The sequence below is a fragment of the Gouania willdenowi genome, chromosome 22 (genome assembly GCF_900634775.1).
Source record: "Gouania willdenowi chromosome 22, fGouWil2.1, whole genome shotgun sequence".
Taxonomy (NCBI): domain Eukaryota; kingdom Metazoa; phylum Chordata; class Actinopteri; order Blenniiformes; family Gobiesocidae; genus Gouania; species Gouania willdenowi.
In genome coordinates this window covers 24,353,682-24,380,961 of record NC_041065.1, presented here as the reverse complement: position 1 = coordinate 24,380,961, position 27,280 = coordinate 24,353,682, and the positions used below count along the sequence as shown (strand labels likewise).

General features: G+C 36.8%; 3 protein-coding genes across 4 annotated transcripts in view; all 3 read right to left on the bottom strand.

Moving 5' to 3' along the window:
- LOC114456340 (signal-induced proliferation-associated 1-like protein 1) overlaps positions 1 to 11,970 on the bottom strand; it is a 54,674-nt gene extending 42,704 nt beyond the window's left edge. For both annotated transcript variants that reach the window (XR_003672818.1, XM_028438030.1), the window contains exon 1: positions 11,652 to 11,970. The gene's annotated coding sequence lies outside the window, so the exon portion shown is untranslated. The remainder of the gene's footprint in view (positions 1 to 11,651) is intronic.
- Positions 11,971 to 13,864: 1,894 nt separating this feature from the next.
- On the bottom strand, positions 13,865 to 15,825 carry gpx2 (glutathione peroxidase 2). Its single transcript, XM_028438088.1, has 2 exons — positions 15,457 to 15,825; positions 13,865 to 14,592 (listed from the first exon to the last, which is right to left on the bottom strand). Exons 1-2 carry the CDS (start codon positions 15,736 to 15,738, stop codon positions 14,239 to 14,241), a joined length of 636 nt encoding a protein of 211 aa, XP_028293889.1. The 5' UTR covers positions 15,739 to 15,825; the 3' UTR covers positions 13,865 to 14,238.
- A 340-nt stretch (positions 15,826 to 16,165) lies between these two features.
- LOC114456365 (ras-related protein Rab-15-like) lies at positions 16,166 to 26,691 on the bottom strand. The gene is made up of 7 exons (XM_028438084.1): positions 26,291 to 26,691; positions 19,848 to 19,908; positions 19,683 to 19,743; positions 19,533 to 19,610; positions 19,329 to 19,418; positions 17,044 to 17,109; positions 16,166 to 16,949 (listed from the first exon to the last, which is right to left on the bottom strand). The coding sequence occupies exons 1-7, from the start codon at positions 26,508 to 26,510 to the stop codon at positions 16,791 to 16,793; spliced, it is 735 nt and encodes a 244-aa protein (XP_028293885.1). The 5' UTR covers positions 26,511 to 26,691; the 3' UTR covers positions 16,166 to 16,790.
- Between the last annotated feature and the right edge of the window lie 589 nt (positions 26,692 to 27,280).

The following is a 27,280-nucleotide window of genomic DNA, read 5'->3' as shown; positions in this document are numbered from 1 at the left end:
ATGATGGCGTTTCATCCCAATTCTGTCAATTTTCGCGTTCAACAGTGAATTCTGTTTTCATTGGTCAATTCTGTGATTCTGTCCGTGATTCCATTAATGTGGATTTTATAGGGTCCTATAAATATAATATTGCTGTGTGAAAGAGGAGCGCTGTAAAACAACTGGGGATATCACTTAGAGCTGTAGCCGGTCATCCTGGTGTGTGTCACAGTCAAGGTGAAAGTGTGATTAGTAGTATCCTCCCATGCAGCCCAAAGACCTCCTGTGCTGCTACTCTAAAGTAATAGTGCACCTCGTGTGCACATTTTGTCCCTTTAATTCAGCAGCAGAGGAAATATGGTTACATTTTTGCAAGGCAGGCATTTTATTAAGACGGCATAATGAGCTGCTCTGCTGGCAACACACAGGAAATGTTGAGAATGAGCCGAGGTGAGAAACCCAGCACACTGGAGGATAAAAAAAAGACATTGACTTCCTTCTTCCCATCATCCCTGCAGGAAAAGGTTGAGGGATTCACTCACTGGCACGTCCCAGGAGAAGCCTGAGTCACTGTGTTGTCTTCTACGGCTCAGAGTGCAGCCCTGATCCCACACTGGGGACACGTCCTCATCACCACTATATTACAGGAATAACAGGTTGCTCCTAAACGCATGACATAAACAATGCAGCGCACACTAAATCCAACTACTATAGCTACAGATGTGAACCAGTTCCACTCATTGATTATGGCACATGTCCAAACCAAAGCCTTGGGAACTTCATTCCAGTTTATGGACAATGCCACCACCATAAATCAATTTGTTTTCATCTGGATGAATACAACTCATCAGTTGTTGCTTAACAGTGGTGGTGGTGGTGCCCTCTTAAATCACTTCCCACCAGAAAATACCAGTGGAAAAACCTGCACAGCATACTACTGCTGCTGCAGCATCACTCTGCACTGTTGCACCGTGCACATTGCACTCCTCTGCAGTTAATCATGCCGCAATCCAGTGCCCTGCAAACTGCATCCCAGCTCAAGCACCAAAATGTGCTACAGTGCTTCAAATCACTCATTTCCATATGTGCAAAAAAAAACATCAAAATTCTCTAAATAGATAACACAATGCAATTAAATGCACATCCGACAACATTAGAGAATTAATACTGTTGCGTTTCTTTGGTTTTGGAGTAAAGACTGATAGCCATGTTCACACCCACACTACTTTCGGTGATAAAAACATTGCCGCTAAAAATAAAGATAAACAAGTCTGAAGGTTTTGTGTGAGCCCATTACTTGTAGCCTCTAATTTGTTACCCCTTGTTGGACATTTAAACAACTGATTTACATTTCTATAGTCGAGGCGAAAGTTGACAGCGATGCTTTGTCGAGTAGGAATCCAGCCGTGATTCTCTCTAATTAGTATTCAAGGTAAGTATGAGAGTGTTGTAATAAACACAGGCATGGCAACAACGTGAACTCAGCAGCTCCTGGCACAGAAAGTTCAAATAATCATTCCACTTGTCTCCATCTCTAACAATCCTCCGTGACATTTGGGATGAATCATTATGGCATTAAAATCAATAAAAATCAATAATTGGTGGTTTTCTTGATCCAGATGTTTCCATCCTATTTACAAAAAATCAGTCATATTTCAACTTCCGCAATATCCCCAACACAATCATGTCGTCATAATGTTGTGAATGACTGATGCTGCTAATGGAAATTTTGTCATGGTAACAACACGCTATTTTAAAAATGAAAGAACAAATGAAATTTAATGAATTATAGTTTACATCTATTTACAGTATCTGTGTCTTATCACAGGAACTCTACGTTTGACGTAACGTACATATTGTTCCGTTTGATTAAAATGCATTTTATTTTGACAGCACGGGTTAAGCAAACTACGCTAGCACGCTAACAAAGCAAGTTCCCATCTGAATGAATGAAGAGGCGAGATGAATTTCAATCACTTTTTAGAGCCCATAAAATACAAAGTGTTTGTTTTAGTTAGTTGAAGTGACGCAACTTGAGCCAGGAAAAACCCTGGTTATAAATCAATGCCTATTTGAGTTTGGATAGCTAACATGTTAAGACATGTTACAACATATAAAGTCATTTCTTTATCAAAAAATACATGCATTTCTTCATGAAATTACTATAGTTACACTACCTAAGAGAGTGGGTAGTTTTGCACACTGCTCTTTCCTCTCTAGCTGGAAGCTGTGTTTGTTTTGGGTCATCTGAATCCTGCACAGCCAGCCTTTGGTCCACAAAGCTCTCATTTTCGCTCAAAGCCACTGAAATCAAAGCAGGAACTCACTGAGTGGAAATGAATTTCCTAGTTCCAAGGCAAAGGTTGTGGAATTTTGGGGTGGTGTAAGGAGGAATTTTTGGGCTTTTAGAGCAGGAAACAAGCAACAGCAACAAAAACTACAAAAACTTTTGATCTTTAATTATATTATGCTGTAATCTAGAAACTGTGTTCATGAATAAAACGCATGCAGTGCTAAGTTGGGACATAACTCCTGTTTGGCCACACAAGAGGTGGTAAAAAAAGCAGCTCCTGGCAGGAATGAAGGCAGTTAGCAGTAAGCATGAACAGGAATGAGGAATAGCTGAACAGACCTGTCTACACATTGAGATCTGTTTTAAGATTATGTCCAAAAGCCTCAAAACATTCCTGCCAGCTCCTCATATTTCTGTCCACAGGAGGGGACAAATGGCCATAACAGGGTTAAACGAAAACGTCAGGAGATAGAAAAAAAAAAAGTAGAATTATTTTCCAAAGGCTGTGTATGCAGGCTCTGCTTGATGAATGAGGGGCCAGCAAACGCTGCATGATTTGTTTTGATTCTTCCCTGAGGTAGTGCAGTGTAATCCATTCCAGAGGGAATGAACAGGGCCAAACAGAGATACACTGTAGCAACTGGCAGGCAGGCATGTCCAGACATCACTGAGGACGTCATCGCTGTGTGGCAGCAAAGATAACCTGAAGTAAAAAAAAAAAAAAAAAAAAAATAAAACTAAAAAAAAAATCAAGATCACTAGATTTTCACTTTCCTTTTAAATCACAGGGCACGCCTTTGAATCTTTTCGAAGTTTTCCACTTTTCCCTTTCAATGTCAACTATTTCCAGTGTGTGTAAGGTTTAATGGGAGCAGAAGGGGAATTATCCAGTGTCTGATCTCAACATGACTGTGGCTTGTGGTTTTAGGTTTGCAAGATGGAAGAAGGGGAACAGGAACCAGTGAGAGAGAGGTTGCTTGAGTTCACAAGAATAAAAAAGGAGACCAGCAAACAGACTAGGGCTGCACGATTACGGCCAAAATGATAATCACAATTATTGTGATCGATATTGTAATCACGATTATATAATCACAGTTATGTATTATGTTAGGGGGAATAAAATCTGTGTTTACATTACACTACTTTTAAACAAAATAATTTACAGTGTAAAATGAAGCTTTAAATAAGAATTAAACAAAAAAAATTTTTTTTTAAATTAACCCAAGACTTTAAGATGTACCAAAGGCTAATGAAATAAATACATTATGACAGAGCCCATATTTTAAATGTAAATATTGCAGACGATCAGATCTATTTAATCGTCGCAACTAAAATTGTGATCACGATTAAAATTTGATGAATTGTGCAGACAGACCAGTGTCTGTCAGTAGGAGTCTGTGCCTATTCAAGCAAACACTGCATTGCAGTTCTACTTTTTAATATTAATAAAAAGAACACATTCAATCAAAAGGAAAAATAAGATATTACATGAATAAATGTATTTTATTAACTCAATTATGATCTATTAAGTTCTGACATTTGAATAAAAGCAAAAAGCTTTTTTATAAAGGGGATGTGCATTGTAATTTAAGTCATTTTTTTTCCATTAAGTAATTTATTTTTGTAGAAGCCGCAATTACACTGGCAGCCAATGCAGCAATCATAACTAAATTACAAAGTGCAGTGGTTTCATTGTTAACTCGGAGCATTCACAGTGGCTGTAGCTTCCCCTTCCTGCTTTGAATGTGCCTTAGTTTACATCATGAACTCACGCAACGTTGTGGCAGGTGTCGTTGTGAAAAAGGGGAATAATTCTCTATAGCTGCACACATTTAAGCAGCGACAGATCAGTGAAAAACTCAGTTACATCATCACCATTGTAGATTCAGGCCACGTGCCAGTTTCCACTATCGATTAGTACAAAGTAAAGCAGTGTTTCCCAACATTTTCACCCCCATGTGCCTCTTGTCTTCTTTTGTCATATTGCGAGTAGAATAAGATTGAATAGTAGGGGTGTCCCGATCCAATATTGATATTGGATATCGGTCCGATATCAACCGGAAAACAAATCAGTTTTATCGGACTGCATCTAAAATCTCCGATATATTGTATTATATTTATTCAACTGTAGAATATTGTAGATATTATGTTGAAGGTTCAAATGTATGTAACCAATTGGTTAATAATAAATGTGTCAGTTTATCTCATACCTACTGTTGCTGACTATTGTTCTCTGTTTGATTAACATCACTTCATCAAGCCTTTTCTAACATTCCACACTACAAAATCAGTAATGAAAGTATGTATGATTCATGCTGATATCGTATGAGATGGATATCAGTATCGACCAATACTCAAGGGCGCAATATCGGTATCGTATCGGAAGTGAAAAAAGTTGGATCGGGACATCCCTATAGAATAGTTCAGTGGTTCTCAAACTTTTTAGTCTCAAGTACCCCCCTTTGTCCGACTGCAACATTTTGCTCAGAAATCCAGAATTTATTTATTCAGTTCATTTCCGACATGGTTGCAATCACAGAAATTCACTTTAACATTCAGAGCAAAATCACATCATTGGTTTTTTTTTTTTTTTTTTTTTATTTATTTATTTTTTTATTTATTTTTTTTTATTTTTTTATTTATTTCTTTTTTATTTTATTTTTTTTTACTATGAAAGAACAACTGTAGAGCATAATGATGAAATGAATGAGTGCATAAGTGCAATGAAACAGTATTCATTATCTCATTAATTGATTTATTTCTATCGTATTTATTATTTTCAGTTCATGTTCTAATCAAAAAACCCTATATTTTTAATGCTTTTATTAGTAAATATTTCACTCTCTCTTTCTCTCTAAAGTACTCCCTGTAGTGCCACTGCGTACCCCCATTTGAGAAACACTGCCCTAGTTAATGTTATGTATTGTTTATTGTGTCACCAGGCTAGTCTAAACCCTTTCCTGTGTCTACTCTGCACCACAGGGTAACACAACAAATCTGTTCAACCCCCTAGGGGTGTCCCAATCCGATATTGGATATATGTCCGATATCAGCCAGAAAACGAATATCTCCGATATAAGCGCTCCGATAAGTTTTTGTTGTTTTTGTCCCCGCCCTCAGTTGTTCCCACCATGTACTGACAGTGAAAATAACTGAAGTGAACTTGAATTGCTGACTATTGTTCTCTGTTTGAGTAACATCACTTGATCAAGTTTTTTCTAACATTCCACACTACAAAATAAGTAATAAAAGTATATATGATTCGTGCTTATATCGTAACGGATCGATATCGGTATCGTCCAACACTCAAGGCTGTGAAAAAGTTGTATCAGGGCATCCCTACAACCATCTGAAAAACATCACAAACTCAAATATGATAAATACATGAAGGCTAAAGCTAACGTAATTTCATAAGTTTCATGTCCGTGTCCAGCGGAGACTCAAGCCAGAAAACAGTATATTTATAGTTAGCTCATAGTCAATAATAAATTCTTGGTAAAAAATTTAGTATTTATCATTATTCTTGTTTAAAGATTTTCTTTTGCACTCTAAACTGTTCACATATTGTTTGTTAAAAAGTAGTTGACTAAGATATTCATCCAAATAATCATGATTATCATTTTGGGCATAATCGTGCAGCCCTAGTCTGGTCCAGCACTAACCTACATTTTAAGCCTTTTATTCATCCATTACTGATGTTTTGCCCATTTTACATTTTCAACTTAAAATGCTGATGTATTTTAAACAGTGTGCCACAATTTATTATAGATGTCTGTTAGAAATGTTAGAAATTAAATGTACTCTGCTTGGGAACACGCCAAAGTATTCTAAAGCAGTAAAATACACATTAATAGTCACACGTCTTTACAGTCAGATGCTTCAGAGAGGTAAACAGCAGTCACTTGACCTCTGACGATGGGTTGACTAATAACAGACAGACAGGCACATCACTCATACTTCAAATAACAATGCTTCTCCTCTTCTAAGAAAATGTGACAGCGTTTCAAATTATTTCTAAATGCTGAGCAAAAACTCATATGACTCACAATGAAGAAATCAACCATAGAAGTTGCGTTGGCAAACAGTGGAGAAGAAATGAAGGGCTAAAGGGAACAAGAAGACAGTCATCAACATCCCCCGCCAGATTGGTTGTCATTATAACTCACAACCTTTTCCTAAATCTAAGAACTTAGATGTATACATCAGAAAATATTATCACATCAGAATATAAAATTACTAACTATCTTCTTAAACCATTTCTAAGAAAAGCTGTCCCTTTAGAAGATACATCGAACAGAGTCCAAAAAACGGAACAAGGGCAATAACGCCAGAAAAAAATTATTGTGAGCTTCTCATTTTTTAACTCCATCAAGGTATTGATACCTTGAAGCCACAAACCGAATTTGGTTATCCTATCTTAAACTGTTTGTAAGAAAAGCTATACCCTTTGAAGATACCTCGAACAGAGTTTAAAAAAAACGGCACAAGGGCAATAACTCCGGAAAAAATATTTGGGCACTTCTCATTTTCGAACTCAATCAAGGTATTGATACCCTGAAGCCACACACCAAATTTGGTTATCCTAGCTTAAACAGTTTCTGAGAAAAGCTGTCCCTTTTGAAGATACCTCAAACAGAGTCCATAAAAACGGAACAAGGGCAATAACTCCGGGAAAAAACATTGTGCGCTTCTCATTTTCGAACTCCATGAAGGTATTGATAGCCCAAAGCCACACCCCAAATTTGGCTATCCTATCTTAAATGGTTTCTGAGAAAAGTTGTCCCCTTTAACTTGGACAGACGGACGGACGGAGCTCAAACCTTTTTCCCCCTTCCACACTTTGAGGAAGAGGGATAATGATAATAATAATGATTAATGCACTTTGTGCTCGAGTATAAAATAAAAACAACGACCTGATTATTTGCTGTAGCTTTAACTGTTAATTCAACTTTAACTTGTGATGCTCCCTTTTAATAAATGCAGCCCACACATTCCTTAGAGGGCAGCTTTAACGCAGCACAAAGCTTCTCTTGTTGTTGTTTTTTTTTTTATCTTTGCTCAAGCTATTCCCATCAAGCCAATACTCATGAGACAATAGCTACATGAGCTCAATTTAGCAACAGGATTCATCTTTCTTTGAACATGCAATCATGTTGGAGAGACTCCCGTAAAAAAAGAGAAACAATAACAATTGTCAAAGAGATTCAATGCAAAAAGGGAAAATAGAAACACTGTCATTCAACTATACAACAAGTATTGTTAATGTTGACAGGAAATGGGTTTTAGATTCAAGACCAGGGTTTAATGATCTAATCCAGGGGTCTGCAACCTTTACTCTCAAAGGAGCCATTTTGCCTAATCTCACCTGGATTAAAGTCTTTCCGGAGTAAAAAAAAAACAAAAAACTTCTCAATGAAGACAATACAGTCAGTGTATAAAATTCTATATAGTTAAAAAACAAGTTAATAATTTGATGAGTTCAGGAATTTGAAAGGCTACAAAAAAAACCTGAATTTGATGCAAATTTCTAATTTCTTGCAACATATCAAGCATGCATATTAAGCTGGCACGTTGGCAGTTTAATAAATGTTTCTCCACACGGATGAAATCTCTATTTTCTTCCAGAATAATCTCTTACCAGGGATTTAAAAGTTAAGGTTAGCCACAGGTGTAGAGAAAGTTGATGGTCTGTAAAGGTTGAAGGAGGTGAAGTGATTTATTTTACTCATTAATCATCAATACCCTCTGTAAAAGTTAACAATTGAATATTTTAATGTTTTTTTTTTTTTAAAGCTATTGGGAGACATTGCAAAAGAGTCAAAGAGCCACATGAGGCTCCAGAGCCACAGGTTGAAGACCCATTATCTAATCCATTAATTCTCAACTGAGGGTATACCCAGTCTAAAAGTTATATCAGCATAAATGACCTCCGATTTTCCATAATCCCAGAAAATGAACAAAAAATATGGAATTCAACGATAATTATAATGATTTTACATTTTTCTAAACAAAATTAAGCAAAAATTACAAAAATAGACTTAATACACCCTCAAATGCCTGTTTTCTGTTTGGAGAAAATATCACCCATTTACACAAGTAATTTCTAATTATAAACAGGATATCAGAGAGACAAAAGAGTCAATTCTCGTGCAAAATCTGACATAACGTGACGCGATATAACAAACTTAATGTAATTAATCCTCACCAACACGTTTTGGGATCATAACCCACATTTCCACTATATTTTAGGGTATTTTATCTATTTATCACACCGTACAATAAAAGTGGAAATACTTGTTAGCTTTCCTTTGCATCCTATAAGAAATCTGTGCAGTTATTGCCACTTTTTCTTTACCACAAGCGAGACCTCTTCATCTGTACTGTCTTTGTTCATGCCAGAGCTCTGGAATAAACTCCGTAAAATATCTTTTGGTCTATTTTGACCTTATTTCAGACATAGTGGACACAACAGTGGAATCAGCATTTTTTTATATATATAAATATTGACCTAAAGCAAATGCATTAGATTTTTTTAGAATTCAAAATAATTCCCAAAAAGAAAAAGAAACAAACGAATCTTAAATAATTATTTAAGAACAAATGACACTCAAATGACTGTTGCAAAAATGGCAGCACCACAGTTGTATGACCAGTCATGCAGACTACAGCAGGCCAGCTAAGCCTATCAGGAATGCTAAAAATCCCCCATCTTGGCTCAGAAGCCAAACTCACCTGACTCATGCCAAGTTGTCCAATTGTAACAGCTATGGTGACGCACACTGAGATCAATTGGATAGAAGCCTGTAGACGCTTAATGTCCTACGCACAGTTATGCTGCTGCAGCTGATATATAGTGAATTATGTGTCCCAGTGACATAAGTGATTGTAGAAGCAACTTGAAAATAAATATGGAGGATGCTACTTTCAAAACTTAAGTCTGCGTAATAATGGGATAATGATGGTACATCTTTCTTCCTTAGTCGCCCATGCTGTGCACTTGATTACGAATACATTCTCTGCAAGCCAAATTAAGATGAGATGATCATAAAACATTTATTGAGCCTGTGTTTTCAAGATTTATAAGGCCAATCACATGGGTAGATGCTTGATTTCAACATGTATTTGCATATTAAAATAACTTAAAATGAACTTTGTGGAAATGTAGAAGGAAATCTGAATTTCATTCTTTTGTTGTTGATATTGTAGATCAGGGGCGTTAAACTCATTACGGTGGGTCACAGATTTTATGCAGGAAAACCAGTACTTTCAACATTATTGTGCCCTAGTTTGCACTTCTACGTATACAGAAAATACAAACTCCTTACCGACCATATCCAAGCAATAAGTGACAGACATCGGTGCCAACAGGATCGTCATATTAATTAAGGAAAATGTTATGTAATCATTTGAGAATTCTAGTAATTTTGTAAGAATTTTTAGTTTTTTTCAACAGCATCACATTAAAAATTACTGCAATCATGACATAAGCTATAAGAAACTGTGAGCCCCTGCAAATATTGTTGAGTTTCATTTTCACAATGATTCATATTTTCTCTGTCATTTTTACTTTTTCCAGAGGTCCAAATTGAATGCTCTAAAGGGCCGGATTTGGCTCCCGGGCCTTCAGTTTGACACATATTGCAGATAATGGATGAGAGAATTTATGTTATATCTTGTAAATAAAATGAATATTTCATCTTGTGGTAATGATACCTTCAAAAGTTGTCAAAGTTGTACCAAAGAAGATTTAAAAAACAAAAACAGAAATCATCATCGTTGGAACAAATGGATGGAAGCAAAAAAAAAAAAAAAAAAAACCATGATAAATATGGAGGTAGATTTGTGTCTTAATTATACAAAAAAAGTGTTCAAAGGCAAAAGTTTGGGTCTCAATTTTTTTTTTTTTTAATTTAGACACTTTTTCTTTGATTGAAAATATACATTTTTAATTGAAGTGATTTATTTATTTTTAATTTAAGTGATTTATTTATTTTTAAATTGAATTTTTTTAAAATTGACTAATAAAGATACAAATCTACCTCCATAGACAACTTAATAATTGAGAAGCCTGCATCACTAACCAGTCTACAAAACAACTACTTCCATATAAAGTAGAAACACTATCTTTAATGTGACAACAAACACTGAATTAATAACACAATAAAGGGTTAAAAAAAAAAAAAAAAAAATGTATTGCTCACCCAATCAAAATGTCATTATGTCCATAAATTATTCTTGTGGTATTGCACTATAATCTTTGTTATTTAAGCACATGATGATGATCCAGTCAAAAAGGTAAACAAATCAGAGATCTCTGTCATGTTATGTAATAATTCAAGGAAAATTCAAGTATTTTGTAAGAATTTTGAGGGTATTTCACATTAAAAAAAATGACTGCAATTGTGCGATATAAGTACCAGAAAAACTGTCAGCCCCTGCAAATATTGTTGAGTTTCATAATTTACACAATGATTCATGTTTTCTCTGTTATTTTTACTTTCTCCTTTCGGCCGAATTGGATGCTCCAAAGGGCCGGATTTGGCACCCGGGCCTTCAGTTTGACACAGGATTTGTAGATAACGGGTGGGAGAATTGATTTTATCTTATAAATAAAATAAATATTTCATCTTGTGGTAATGTTACCTCCAAAAGTTGTCAAAGTTGTACCAAAGAAGTTTAAAAAAAAACAACAAAAAAACACACAAATCATCACATTAGGAACACCTGGATGGAAGCAAAAAACCCTTGATAACTTAATAATTGAGAAGCCAGCATCACTAACTACCCTTCACACCAAAAACTAATTACATATAAAGTAGTAACACAATCTTTGAGGTGACAACAAAAAACTCAATTACTAACACAACAAAGGGTTAAAAAAAAAAAATGAATTGCTCACCCAATCAAAATGCCATTATGTCCATAAACGATTCTTGTGGTATTGGTCTATTAATCTGACAAATGAAAGCACTATAATCTTTGTTATTTAAGCACATGATGAACCAGTCAAAAAGGTAAACAAATCAGAGATCTCTGTGTCATCCAGATGTGACAGATGGAGATCACCTGTTTCCTGGCAGATCCCTTAATGTGGCAACACTGGATCCCACCCCACAGACACACATCCAGGTGCTGACATCCACCTATGCTCGAACCGATCGTGTGGCGTCCTCTGCCACCTGTAAAAATCGCCCTTTTCTGTCCTTGACGCTGCGGTTACGTATCTACATATATATATATATATATTTTTTTTTTTTTTTTTTTTTGAGTCACCATACTGTTATTTAGGAAAGACCTAGACACGTCCAGTTCACACAGCCTCAGTGACAGTGACGACACACGGACCTGGTACCGCGGACACATGACCAGCAACACTCACCTTCCTCTGCTTTATTGATGTCAGTCGACACCAAGCGGCTTTTTTTTCTCCTCCTTTTGTTAGAACTCGTAACAAGGTGCAGCAAGTCCCGACACACAAACTGCGTGGCGGCCCTTTCCCACCCCCCTACCCCCGCGTTCAAAGGCGTTCGGTTCGGGTCAGAAACGCTCCGCTGCGACCCGGTGTTGTCCTCCAGAGGACCGCAGGGAAGTTTGTTAGAAAGTTGGGGGGTTCTGCTCGTTGCGGTATGCACGCAGCGGCAGCAGCAGCAGGGATGAGATCATTCAGGCTGCCTGTCCTCTCTCTCACTCGCTCACGAGCCCCGGAGTCTCGCGAGAAGGGCTCGTGGGGGGAAAGCAAACGTTGCCGTGGCAACAGTGCTCAGGTGTGCCCTATTTCAAAAAGTGGTATTAGTGGTAGAAACTTGGCAATGCTTTGTCTGAGATAGAAGAAATTCAGCATTTTATATTAAAAAAAAGAATAGCTTATCTTATTCAGTCACACTTCACTTTAAGTTTTATTCATAAAGGCTGACATTACGCTGTTATTATTATGACATGACACCTGTCACTAGCATGAATAAGGTGTCGTTCGTTACCCTAACCCTGAACCCAAACCTTACCCCTAACCCTTTCTAACCTCACTAAATCCCCCCACCTAACCCAAAAAATGCTAACATAACTCCAAAGATGTCATAATTTAGCAAACGACACTTAAAGGCAGGGTAGGTAATTTTTTTTAAACTGGCATTATTTTGAATGTAGCATCCTCAGAGGGTTTTTGTAGGTTTACAGCTACTACAGATGACAGATTTTCTTTGTTCCTTTTTCAGACCACGAGATCTTAATTTCTGTCAGGACATAACGAAAATTTCAACCAAAAACTTAAAAAGTGTATCTGGAGAAAATAACCTACCCTTACTTTAATGACAGCCTTCATGACACCTTATTCATGCTAATGACAGTGTAATGTCAGCCTTAAGGCTCAAACATACTTGGGCGTACATCGCTCCAGTGGAGTCTGCGCGGAGTATAAAATTCAAGAAAAGTGTTATCGCTTATTATTTCAGTTTTTTTTTTTTCAGTTTCAGTTTGTTTCACTCTAACAAAAAATATTCAAACATAAATAACATTTTTTTAAAATATATAACAAGACTGAAACAGGCAGAAGCAAAAATGCTTATACGTCCAACATAAATCTTTACATTCAAGTTACCTTTATCAAATAATACAAAGAAATGCAAGCATTCAACAATAAAACATTTGAATTGTTTTTTTCAAATCCTGCAAAAATATACATACAACATTTTTAACAAAATTTAATAATCAATTCATGATCATCAATAATAAAATTGTGATCGAGTTCACAAATGGTCTTTCTTGCATTTGCGTTACTTTTGAATTGTGCATTAGACATGGTGAATCTTGAGTCCTCGTTTTTGCAAATTAATCTTTGGGAAAATAATTTTACGCCAACCTTTTTTTTTTTTTCAGACTTTCTCAGATCAGCTGTGGCAGAAGATGTGACTTGCCTCCACACTTACTGTAGTGTAAATGAGTAATGAGCAAAAAAAAGGAGATCATGGTAATTCCCATTCCTTTAGAACATTATGCATATAATACAGCTAATGAATAAATCCCAAGTTGCTAATATATAATCAGAATTTTAACAGCAAAACAGTTGGTTTTTTTGGACACACCAGTCCATCTTTATAACATACCCACTCCTTGCTGGCTATTTGCTGTGAGCGCTCTGTGTAAGCAGAGATGTGCAGTGTAGAGGGCCCCTGTTATTGCTCCACTAATATTTGCCTCCCCTTTCAGGCATCACTGCTTTCTTGGCTGTCAAATATAGACCAGCCTGCCTGTAGCATAATCACATGTCCCTGTGTATAATGATCTCACACATAACTGAAGTTTTTGTTTTTTTTTAACCTAAAGCATGCAGTGTAAGCCATAAGAGCCATAAAATGGGCTGAGTTTAATTCATTAATGACCATGCATGTGCTAGGTTATGGGATCACATGCTGTTTAAGATTATTCCACATCCTTCTTTCTCCATCACATGTTGTCAGACCTGCATCAAAGGACACATTTCATAGTGCTCATGAGTTGAAAACACACTTCAAAGAGACCGACAGAGAAATATAAAGTCGGAGAGAGAGGACAGTTTGTTTTTCATGTTTTTTTTTATTATTTATTTCAATTCAACTGTTTTGTAGGCGTGCAGATGAATAATGATTTACAATGAGCATGACAAGAAGTTATCTTTTCCACAACCACATCAGTAGCACTACCTGGTGGCCAGAGTAACACAAGGCAGGGGACTTCCATGTTTTTATTTTTTTAGCTGTTGTCTAGTTTTACACATACAGTATTTTGTATTAATCTATTCAATTGCATAGTTTTAAAATTATTTTAAACTGCATGTATTCATCCACTACATTCAAGCACTTATGAAGCCTCAGATGATATTCCCTCAGACTTTAAGAATACCACCATCATTTGTTAGGGCTTAAAAGCATGGAGGACACAATGTCAGCATGGACAGTTATGGATGAGATGTCATTAATGGGTACTGGCTATTTTTAGGCCTTAGTTAACTTCAGCAGTCTTTGGATATCAGGCTCTATGTCAATGGTGGGGAACTTCTTGCTGTATCTCTTAAACGGCTCTCCCTCAGGACCAATGAGAAATTTTTCAAAGTTCCAGGAGATGTCCGACCTACAGATGGGACTCCAAACCAGGAATGTGGGATCCTGCATGAAGGAAACGGGATCATCATCAGGATAGGGGAGTTTGTCTTTCAGGTAGGCAAAGACCGGATGGGTGTTAGAGCCGTTGACATTGCACTTCTCAAATATGGTGAAATTTGGGGTGAAGCCTCCACCTGGACGCACATGCTGCAGAGAATTCAAGATCTCACTGTTGGCGCAATTCTCCTACAAAAGAAGTGGAAATTGTTGTTACCTGTAAAAACCATAGCAATTGTGAAGGACTAGTATAGATAGTTCATAGAAGTACACTTCGATCAACAATATAAAGCTGAAGAATCAGTTTTACATTTGTAAATTGACTTTTTTTGGAGAACCTGTAGAAACAGTTCTGTGAGAAGTTTTTTGTCTTCCAAGAAAATGACAAAATGGGTGTACTTTTTTCAACAGAAAAAAATCACTTGCAAAAAGGAAATAAAATTATACTTTGATGTAGAGTTGTATACTCAAGACTGGTCTTGGTCTAGAGAACACATTTTGAAGGTCTTGGTCTTGCCTCAACTTGAGAGCATTCGTCAAGACCAGCACTGTTGTGCTGTTCTTCTGCTATTTCTTTTTGTGTCAAGATTTGAGATTTTGGCAAGTTTTGCTTTGAAAAGTTTGCAGACACCTTGTTTCTGTCCATCAAACTTACTTAAAAAAATAAAGAGGAATTCTCTTAATCTGATTAACCTCGTCATGGTTTTTAAAATGGACATTTATGGTCTTGGCTTTGTCTCAACTCCAAATGGTATTGATCTCGTCTCGGTGCATTCTTCGCTCGGGCAAGTCTTGGTCTCAGATAGTGTGGTATTATTGAGTACTACACTACTTTGATTCACACGATTGACTGATTTAAAGGGTTAATAATCATTTATTATTACACATGAATAAAACACACATTATCTAACTTATGGAAGTCTTTAATAATAATGGAATTTATATTAAGGTATTGGCACAAATATTCAAAGATCGGCATATAAATTGATTCAGAGACTGCTGTGGGAGATAATATCAAGCTGCCAAAAAAATACTTTTGCCAAACAAACTCACCTGGTACCCAAACTGGTTACAGGGGAAACCCAGGACCACTAGCCGATGGGGATACTTGCTCTGCAGCTGGTTGAGCTGGCTGAAGTCCTGGGTGGTAGTTCCTCAGAGCGAGGCCACATTCTCGATGAGGACCACCCGTCCCCTGAACACATTGAAATCCACCGAGTCCCCCTCCAATGTGGTGGCCCGGAGGTCGTAGAAGGTCTTTGCAATGAACGTCATTTCGTGTCCTGTGCTGAGCAGATGACTGCAGGTGCACAGACTGGTAATAAGTGCCAGCATCCCATCCAAAGGGTCACCTGATGTCTTTCAGGGGTGTAGAGTTACTTTGCAGGAATCTGATCTTCCCCTGATATACTACACCATTAATAACACACTGATCGTAATGACCATGAAGATGCACAAATACTGTACATGCATTTGTTAGATGTTTGCATGCAGGCAACAACTGGAAAACTAACCCTAAAAGTTACAGCAGGCCATACATTTTTGACTGATTTGTATTGTATTATAATTTATCTGGTCAGTCATTTGGATAAATGACAAAAATAAAGGCAAAAAAAGAATGAAATAGGTTTATCTTCCCATGAGTCCAACTTTTTTACTTTGGTCACATTTTAATGGCATACAAATTATGTTATTTAAAATAGAAGGAATACGTATCGATAACTTTTTTATCAACAATCAGCACATATTTATATATTATTACATATTTCTGGCACTTCAGCATACCCTAAACACAGTTTATTGCAATAGCTAAACACACATCCGCATCATCTATTACATTCAGATATCAGAAATTTAAGGCCAGTCATTGGCGATTTACTGAATCCTGAAAACTTGGAACCAAATTCGCCCTCGACTGAAGCTGTAAACATTGTAAATGAATCCTATCCCTGCCTGGTTCGTGTTTCTGTGTAAATTATTCAGTTCCTTCTTCAGGCTTCTTTGTGGTTGCATCTTTCATCTCATCAGCTCGAGGAAAATGTGCAGAGATGTGAATATATATTTTACTTTCAGCACACACAAAGAAAAAACAGTAACGTTTTCTGATCAAGTAGATACAGTGTTCAGAGAAAAAAAAAGGAAATATTAAGTGTATTGTGAAAGTTATGTGAACAAAGGATTTCACTTTGAGCAGCAGTTACTCTGCATGTCTCAAAGGCGCCCTCTCATGGAATATTTTGCTCACTGCATTGGCTCCAATGCCATGGAAAGGATGTTGAAATAGTAAAAGTAATCCTGAGTGTCTTTGCCTCTGATGTGGTGTTTCTGAGGAAATCGGGAAAAGAGAAGGATTGACTGCAGTCCCATGTGTTACCTCCTGCTGGACTTCAACAGGTGCAGGTTTTCTGAGTGTGGGAGCTGGAATTCTGACTCCCGCTCACTTCCTCCAGAGCAGCCTTGTCCAAGTACTCATCCAATGAGCCCAACAGTTTATCCACATCTCTTTTCTGAGCCTGCATCACCAATTCAGTCAGACGAATAAATGACTGGAGCAAAGGAGGGGGTGGTTAAGACAACAGTACACAGGTACCAATACTTCAAATTAATTCCAATGTAATTAAGTGTGATTAAATGATTTACCTCACTGATGTTACTGCTTGTACATGCACTCGTCTCGAAGAAGTCCATTCCATAGGTCTGTGCTAGCTATGGGACACAAAAGATTGTTTGAAAAACACACTCAATCGAGGTAATCAGTGCTCTAGACCAGTGGTTCCCAACCTTTTTTCTTTGCCCAAGTACCCCCTTTCTCTTATTTCTGAATCCAAGTACCCCCTTTGTCCAACTACAACATTTTGCTTCGAAAACCATTTAAAAACAACTATAAAGCATAATTATTGAATAAACGAGTGATACACATTTTAAAGAATCTCATTTTGTAAATAAGTGGAAAAAAACACTATTTAGCTACAGTGGTTCCCAACCATTTTTTGGGATGGTTGAAGACCGGCTGTTGCAATTCAATTTTGCTACTGGCCGAGATTAGAACAGAGAAGTTTTTTGTTTCTGTGACTTCACGTTCACTGTTGGCCCCGCCCCTCCTATGAAACCTGGTAGGAGGGACTTATGTGTCCTGCTCTCAGAATCAGAATCAGAAATGTTTTTAATGGCCATGTACAGTTTTAAGGACAGTACGAGGAATTTGTCTTAATAGGTGGTGCACAAAACAAACAAAAAAAATAAAAAAACAAAGAACAACCCAGCAACAATAATAATAATAATGATAAATATAAAGGATGATGGATAAATAAAGGATATATAGAGAATAAAGGATAAATATAAATATATATATATACAGTGCAGCAGATAATGTCATCATGGAGGTGGTGATGGGGTGGGGGGGAGCTGTAGAAGTTCACCATCATCTTTGTTGGCAGACTGAACTTCTTCAGCTGCCGCAGGAAGTACATCCTCTGCTGAGCTTTTTTGATAAGGGAGCTGATGTTCAGCTCCCACTTGAGGTCCTGAGTGATGATGGTCCCCAGGAAGCAGAAGTACTCCACAGAGCTCATTGTAGAGTCTCCCAGGGTGAGGGGGGTGAGGGGGGCTGGGTTCTTCCTGAAGTCTGCTATCATCTCCACTGTCTTTAAAGCGTTGAGCTCCAGGTTGTTCTGGCTGCACCAGGACACCAGCCGGTCTGTCTCCCACCTGTAGTCAGACTCCTCTCCATCAGAGATGAGACCGATGATGGTAGTGTCGTCTGCAAACTTCAGGAGTTTGACCGACTGGTGAGAGGAGGTGCAGCTGTTGGTGTACAGGGAGAAGAGCAGAGGAGAAAGAACACAGCCCTGAGGAGATCCAGTGCTGATGGTCCGGGGAGCAGAGATGGTTTTTCCCAGCTTCACGTGCTGCTTCCGGTCAGACAGGAAGTCTGTGATCCACTTGCAGGTGGAGTGTGGCACGTTCAGCTGGGAAAGCTTGTCCTGAAGGAGAGCTGGGATTATAGTGTTGAAAGCAGAGCTGAAGTCCACAAACAGGATCCTGGCGTAGGAGCCTGGGGAGTCCAGGTGCTGGAGGATGAAGTGGAGAGCCAGGTTTACAGCATCGTCTACAGACCTGTTGGATCTATAGGCAAACTGCAGGGGGTCCAGGTGGGGGTCGGTGATGTCCTTGATGTGGGAGAGCATAAGGCGTTCAAAGGACTTCATGACCACAGATGTCAGAGCCCTCAGTGAGCATTGATTGACAGCTCCATGCAGACTGTGTTTAGCTGCGGTCATGTTTGTGACTCTTTTGCCAACTTTAATGTTCTAATAGACTTTAAGCTGTTGAATGTTTTCTGTTGCACTTTTTGATCATGTAAAGCACAGTGAGTTGCCTCTGGGCTTCTATAAAGAGCTGATTCAGGTCTAATCAAATGGTCCGTCCCCAGGTTTTTGCTGTAGTTACACTTTATGGCTACTTTTAATGTGAGACCCCACTGGATGAATTCCACAAAATAATTTTTTTTTTTAACCTTAGCCACGAGAAAAGTGCCATATTGGTTTTGATTATGTTGTCTCAAGCATCAGCACCTATCAGTTTTTCAATATCGGCAGAAAAACTGATACAGATGTCAACTTTTTATGGCTAATATCGGCTGATAAAATCGGTGGGCCGATAATTAAATATTGCCCATCTCTACTCTAAAGCCATATAATAATTACATTCAAAATCCCAAACATTTTTATTCTTTTTCTGTCTGCCTCTTCATCTACTTTAAGGAAATAGACGACCGATAGCCACGTGTGCAATGACACTGTTGTCATTGATATGTTTATACACCCAAGGAGGGTGAAAGGGACCAACGTGAAAACTAGAAGTCAAATACTGCAAACTATCTACCTTCAGCAAACAAGAACATATATGCAGTGGCTGGTATATACCTTGCTTCCTTGGTCCTTCGTCACTTGCCTCATGGTTTCTTCATCAGACTTGTTTCCTACCAGGATTGTCTGTACCTTCTCTAGGGCATACTAAAGGAAATTGAAATGATCAAAGTAGACATCAAAGGGATGGAGGAGTTTAATATCTATATAAGTAGGAAAACAAATATTATCTTGCAGTAGTAGTGTGCTTCTCCGACTTACTTCGTCCACATCACTAGCCCACTTTGCTATATGCTGAAAGGACGGCTTACTTGTGATGTCGTATACAAATATTATACCCTGCACCAAAACAAGAAAAAGCAGATTAAATTAGGTCATTTACATGCACTCTTGTGGATTTATTGTTCATACCTGTGCCCGCTTGTAGTACTGTTTGGTGATGCTCTTATAACGTTCCTGACCTGCTGTGTCCCTGCACATCCACCAAAAAAAAAACCCAACAAGCATCTCACTCCTCCACAGTGCAATAACATTTAACACACACACACAACACACACACATCATCGATTCACATACCATATCTGTACCCGCACCTTCAATCCATCTATCTCAACCGTCTTCATCTTAAAATCAATTCCTGAAAAGAAAAGAAAGCACATGAGGAAAAAATAAAAAATCAGAGACTGGAGCAGCTGAGACACAAATACTGTATAATGGGAAACAAAAATCACTAAAGTGACTGGAATAAACTTAATGAGTGTTGCTCAGTAACACACTGACTGTATGGTAAATCACTGTGTCTACAAACAGAGAACAGGAGTGGCTGGAGTTTTTGGGGGTTTTTTTGTTAGTAGAGACTGGTGTGTAGATACTAAAATATGTATGCTAAAGTATATATGTTTTCATTTTGTATTTCTTTTTTGATTTTCAAATATTTAATTCAATATTTTCACTGTCTTGGTTGTTTTTCCTCATATATCAAAGATTAATTGTGCATTTTGTCTCCAAGTGTTTATTTGCTAGCCATTATTTTAAATTCTGTGTGTTTTTAAAGAAAGGGGTAGAACTCTTCCCTGCTTGTACCTTTAATGTTGTTTTTTCTTTCATATGTGCTAAAAAATAAAAAAAAAATAAAAAAAGTGCTTTGGTGCTTACTGGTTTGTAGGTAATAAACTTGGGTTTGGTTTTAATTTTATCCAGTTATAGCGCTAATTTTGTGTGTGTGTGTGTGTGTGTGTGTGTGTGTGTGTGTGTGTGTGTGTGTGTGTGTGTGTGTGTGTGTGTGTGCGTAATATGATCCTACATTGGCACAGAAACAGCATTTTTAACATCACTACAAATCTCATCAAAGACTTTGGCTCACTTGTTGTTGCAGGGAAAGAGATACCTACCACCAGGGCTGGGCGATATGGACCAAAACTCATATCAAATTTAGAAGGTATGATCTATGGGGCCCTACATAAATGGGGCCCATTACCCCATACATGTCACAGGGGTGCCAGAGGGCCCCATTTTTCAAATGACTACTCCTCAGTTAGTTCTCAATAGATCGGAATGCAGTTTGGTATGAATACTCTATTAATGAATATTATGAGACGCCCACCCCCCATTTCCGGTCATTTCGTTGTCTTATATATCGTTTCAAAGGTAATTGAACGTAGATTACGATTATGTCTCGCACAATTCGATTAGGGGCCAACCCCTCTTTTTTAGACAATTTCCATTAAAGTCGTTTTCTCATTTAGTTGTGAGTCAAATATTGCGATAGTTGGTGGTACCGAATCATTGACACATACCGATATATGAATGGGGCCCATTACTCTATGTGCCACGGGGTCACCAGGGGGCCCCATTTTTCAAATGACTACTCCTCCGTTCATGCTCGTTGAATCGGGCTGTAATTTGACATGGATATTCTATGAGCGGATGACAAGAGCCTCTCAGAGACCTTTTTTTACTCGGTGGAACCGAGTCATTTGACTGAATTCTCGGGAACGTGGTGCGTGCTATTCGGCGTGGAGATTTTCCGCAGGCCCGGCCGTGGTTCATCCTAACTTGTTTTTCAAAATAGCAATATAAATCTCAATATTTTTAATTCAAATAAAGTCAGACCAGAAAAACTATTTTGGAAACTGCCACACAGCCACATTTATTAACAAACAGCTGCACAATATGTGCCACTTTTGGCTTTTTCTCCCATAAGGGACAGCACGTGTGAGTGAGTTCTGTAGTGTGGCTTGTTTAGGGGAAGATCTGGGTTAGAATGAACTCAGTAATCCATCCAACTGTGCTTTTCATGCTGTTCTGAGAAGTAGTGAAAGCAGCAACTCCTAAAACGAGTATTTTAATCGAAAATAAGCTATAAAATATATATCTCAGGGACATGGAAACTATTGTAAAGAAGGACACTGTTTGACTGTACTCTATGAATAATATAAAATACTTGTATGATGTGATTTGTACTGCGTGATTGTATAAATCAAAACAAGTAAAAATAAATATTTCGCTACTGTATAGACGACATTGTCATTTTCTATATCGCCAAAATAAAAAATTCGATATATTGCCCATCCCTACCTAGCACAACATGACATGAAATTAGTTCCTCCTCTAAGTAAACCAGACTTGCTGCTTTTTTTCTTTGTTACAAACACAGTAATCCATGTATAATAATGTGAAACCACATAATGTCTTGTGTACAAAGACAGACAGACAGGGCAATGTTTTGACTATGGATAATTGATTCATGTCTGGCATGTTGCCACCTTCTCCAGGGCTTCTTTATGTCATTTATTCAAGGTAAGAAACATGCATATGTTCATTACTTTCCCATTTATTTCATGCCATGACAATTGAGGAGTGGAGACTCCTCAAATTTTGGTCCAACTCACTCAGGTCTCAGTGCTGCCATCTTTGCACATTGTCGTTTGACGCCAGATTCATTGGGATTTCACATCACATACTACAGCAGGGATGTCAAACTCATTTTAGTTCAGGGGTTAAATACGGTGCAGTTTGGTCTCAAGTGGAGTGCACATATTAGGCAGAAAACTGAGGAATTTCAACGTTAATGTGCCCTAGTTTGTACTTCCACATATAAATGATATATGAAGTATGGAAGACACCAACGATATCCAAGCATTACAGTGATAGATGTCAGTTCCTGCAGGATTTTCACATGAATATTCTTGATTTTGTAACATTTTTTAATTTATCTTGGGGAATTTTTTTGGAATAGCTTAAGGACAATTAGAGGAATTTAGAAAAATGAAGAGTTCTTTAACTAGTTTCAGATTAAATGTCCACCATTATGTGATGTATGCATGGAAAACTGTGAGCAATGCAAATATTGTGGAATTTGTGTATTTTCCAGCACCGAGATATCTACACAATGACTCATCTTTTCCCTGTTAATTATACTTTTTTCTGCGGGCCAAACTAGATGCTCTAAAGAGCCAACTTTGGCCCCCGGGCCTCAAGTTTGACAAATGTGTAGTACAGGAAGGCCTGGATTTCATCACTACCACAGCACTATTGCATGATACATTCCTGACACGCTAAGCTTTCTTTCCTCATAAGAAGGAAATTATTTAGTCTTTTGTGTAAACCAGCCTGACTGCTTTTTACCTCAGTTAGTGTGTGTGACAAAAAGGAAAATTATGAAAATGATAAAAACACAAACGTACATTAAAATTATTTACAAGTTTTAAACAAACAAAAATCAGAGGAAATGAGGAAGAAGAAAAAAAAAAAACTCATCAAACACACATTTATTCAAAGACGTCGATATAAGAGGACTTTAAAAATAATTTTAAAAATATATATACAGTATATACATATTTTTATTTGTTTTAATAAATACATTTAAATAAATAATAAATAAATAAAGCTTTAAAAGTTTCAAAATGTAAAGATAAAGCTTCAACTTTTAATATCAAGCTAAAAATTATTCCCTTTAGTTCATCCAGTCCAACCTGCGGCTGCTGAACGCCTCTCAGGACGTCTACAGCAGGGGTCACCAACATGGTGCCCGCGGGCACCAGGTAGCCCGCATGGACCACAAGAGCGGCCCTCGGGCCTGTTCCAACTAGGGCTGAACAATTTTGGAAAATAATCTAATTGTGATTTTTTTCCTCAATATTGCAATTGCGATTTAATATGCGATTATTTTTACAATGAACACAAGCAATAAATCAATCGGTTTCATAATAAACAATTTCAGATTTATTTCAACTTTAAATAAATATGAAATATGAATTTTAAAACACAGATTACAACAATAAAGTAAACAAATCTGTGGCTTTACCTCTCTAACTTCACATTTCATGAAACATGTAAACATGTGGACTGCACTTCTTAAACACTGTCTGAACTTAAACAGGACAGTACAAGACAGATGATATCGCAATAATATCGCAAATGCAATTAATCGTTCAGCCCTAGTTCCAACGGGGCCCTAGTAACCAATAAGCTTGGTCTAAAATCTGATTTACTCACAAAGATGACAAAAATACAGATGACAGATGTAGTCACAGCCTTAGTAGATTTACTGTACATACTGCTGCACCTGATGTGCTTTTTGTATTAAATTAGGCATTTATAAATGTTTGTTTTCACTGAAACATTTGTGTAAAATTTGTGTTGTAAGCAAACGCTATACATACGCATGCTTCTTACATGGCCTACTCTGAGCAAATACTGAAAAGAGGTTGAGAAGGTACTGATAAAAATCTTTGAACTAAATCAAAACCTGAAATTAGAAAAACCTTTTGGGAATACATTTGTTATTAATAATAAACAAGGTGGTAAGCCCACTTTTTAATGTTTTGTGTGTTATAGCCATGAAGCAAATGAGGACATGGAAACAACAAATCTCACCCAAAGTAAATCTTTGGTTGAGGACGGTAGAGCAAACTTTAGATGATCAAAAAAAAAATACATAAAAGATTAAAAAATAAAAAATAAACTACACAATTACATAATTTCATCAAAAGATGTGACAAAAAGGCATTTAGACTTTTTAGTTATCCACAGTTTCCATTTACTGTATGTTTGTCCTGTTTTTTTTTTTTTATGTATTTATTATTATTTATTTATTTTCATTGTTTTCTTTGTTTGTTCTGTTCTGGTGTGTTTTGTTTTACTAAAACCAAAATTAAAAAAATGCAATGTACTTTGTCTGTCAAATTACATTTTGTTTGTTGATTAATGCAAAAAAGTATATCTAAAAAAAAAAAAAGTGTTGCAGATAGCATTTTACTAAAGAAGCTGCCAATTGTGATTATAAATTTTTGTTAATTGTTAAAACTGTTTTCATGTTGTTTTAATTTTTCTGTAATTAATTAATTAAAATTAATGTGTTAAAGTCGCAGAGATAGCATAAAGTAACAAAGTACAAATACTTTTTACTTGAGGTGTCCCAGTCCGATATTGATATCGGTCCGATATCAGCCAAAAAAAAGGAATATCGGATTTTATCGGACTGCGTCTAAAATCACTGATATAAGCGCTCCGATAAAATTTTCCACAAAATAACCTACTGTTGCTGACTATCGTTCTCTGTTTGAGTAACATCACTTGATCAAGCCTTTTCTAACATTCCACACTACAAAATAAGTAATAAAAGTATGTACGTTTCGTGCTGATAATAGGAGTTTGACGATATCTCGATACGGCGATATATCACATTATTTATTTTTTTGCACGATCGATTATCGATATGCTCGCACTAAGTATTGTTTTGTTTTTTCAAAACCTTTTCTGCTTTCTTTCTAAAATGTGCAGGAAGATCTTCACAGAAATTTTGTCAGTTTGTTGAAGGAACCAATATATTGTTTACTGGAATATTACACTATAATGATGTCACTGGTTAAAAAAAAAAAAAACGTATTTTTTTGTTTACAGAAAGCACTACTGGAGATACTTGATATGTTGACACTTATTTACAGAAATGTTGCACTAAAATAGTGTCACTGTTCATAGGACACTTTTTCAATTCATTGTCTTTCAGAGATATGAAATAAAAATTTTATTTTTTTTTCTTGTTTCTTGTCATAGAATATCGTAGATTGATTTCTGACCAATATATCGATAATTGTTACCGTGAGCTTTGTATCGCGTATCGTATTGTGAGGTACCCAGAGGTTCCCACCCTAGCTGATATCATATCAGATCAATACCGGTGTCATGTACTGAGTTCACATCGTAATGAGATTGTATATGCGCACATGTGCACTACCGAAAACTGAATTTTTGCAACAACAAAAAAATTAATTAATTTTTGTTTTGTTTTTTGGTTTTAAAGTGAACGGACATGTGTTTTATTTGTTTATTGAATTATGTTAGGGTTAGGGTTATAATCTCAGCACGGAGGTGAACTCAGTACTGACACCGGTCTCGGCCGATACACAAGGCTGCGATATCGGTATCATATCGGAAGTGAAAAAGTTGTATCAGAACATCCCTACTTTTTACGTTTACTCCTTACTTTTTTAAACAAACATCTGTACTTTCTACTCCTATACATTTTAAAAATGAGCTTGCTCATTTTTAGACCTTCGAAGATGACGTCACGACATAACAAAACGCCAAATTATTTTTGGTAGTTTCTGTTAGGCGGGTCCCTTAGTTTTATGGTTAACATTTTCAAGTTTTTCAAAATGTAAAACTCAATTTAACTGAGCATTTGCACCTTTTCTTTTCTCTTTTTTCTCGTCACATTTTATTTATTTATTATGAGCGCTAAATTATCCAGGTGTTCAAAGGTAATTAACTTGTTTCCAAGACAGTGTTTTTTTTAACCTTTTTAAGTGACTACTACTTTTCTTTATCGTCTTACCCTTTATTAAAATTAAATGGTGAAAGTTTAGTATTTAAAACCAGTAGCCCATCGGATTATACAGTATAGTAGTAGTAGTTCAGTTTCAGAAAGGTTGTAGTTTATCCAGTCCGACCGGCGGCTTTTGAACGCCTCTCAGGACGTCCACAACGACAGACGTTTGTCGGTAAATTTCACTTACCGATGGTGGAAATGTGTGAGGGGTCGAAGTCACTGTCGGTAAACCTCCGTAACATGCAGGTCTTTCCCACCCCAGAGTCTCCGAGCAGCAGCAGCCTGAACAGGAGGTCGTACTGCTTCGCCATGACCGAACAAACCCTCACTAATGTGCAAAACAGAGCATAATAACTATGAGCCAGTGCCGGCAGTCCTCCGTTAATGGTGCTACCTTCACTGTCCATCGGAAACTACAGCTCCGAGTGCTGTCACAGACCTGCATCAACATCCTGCATGTATTACTGTCCACATTTAGCCAAGAATTGAATTAAATAAAGCTTTTTAAAAATAATATTAATAATAATAACTGTTTAACACCAAAAGTTAAATATTTGTTCATTTCAGACACTTTAGAAAGCTGTCGTGTGACTCTGAAAGTGGTGCCAGGTCACAACTCAACATAAAACACACAATGTAAAACAAATATTTACACAGAAGATGTCTCAGTGAAGGAGACGTCAATCTAAAGAAAGTGACCCAGAATTATATGACTACACCTGCTAGAGCTGGGACAATATACGATACTGGCCTCACGATAAAACGATACGAAATTATATTTTTTGGAAAGGGAAAAAAAGACCACCAAAATGTTAGAAAAATAACCATGCTGTTATTTGACTAATTTTGGGCCTACTTACGTATTCTTTTTTTTAAATTATTATTTTAATTATCATTATTATTTCTTTGTCTCAAACATGACAAAATCAACATCAAAACAATAAAAACAAAACATGGAATACATACGTTCTCATCACTATACAACGAAAAACAAACATGATATAGATTTAACACAAATTGAATATATATATATATATATATCTTTTGATTTCAGAAGGAAAAATAATGAAACAAGTAGAAATAGAACGCAAAGACAATTCATGCCAGTCTAAAATTAAAACTAAATCATGTCATCATCAACATGACAGATAATAATAATTATAATTATAATAACCTG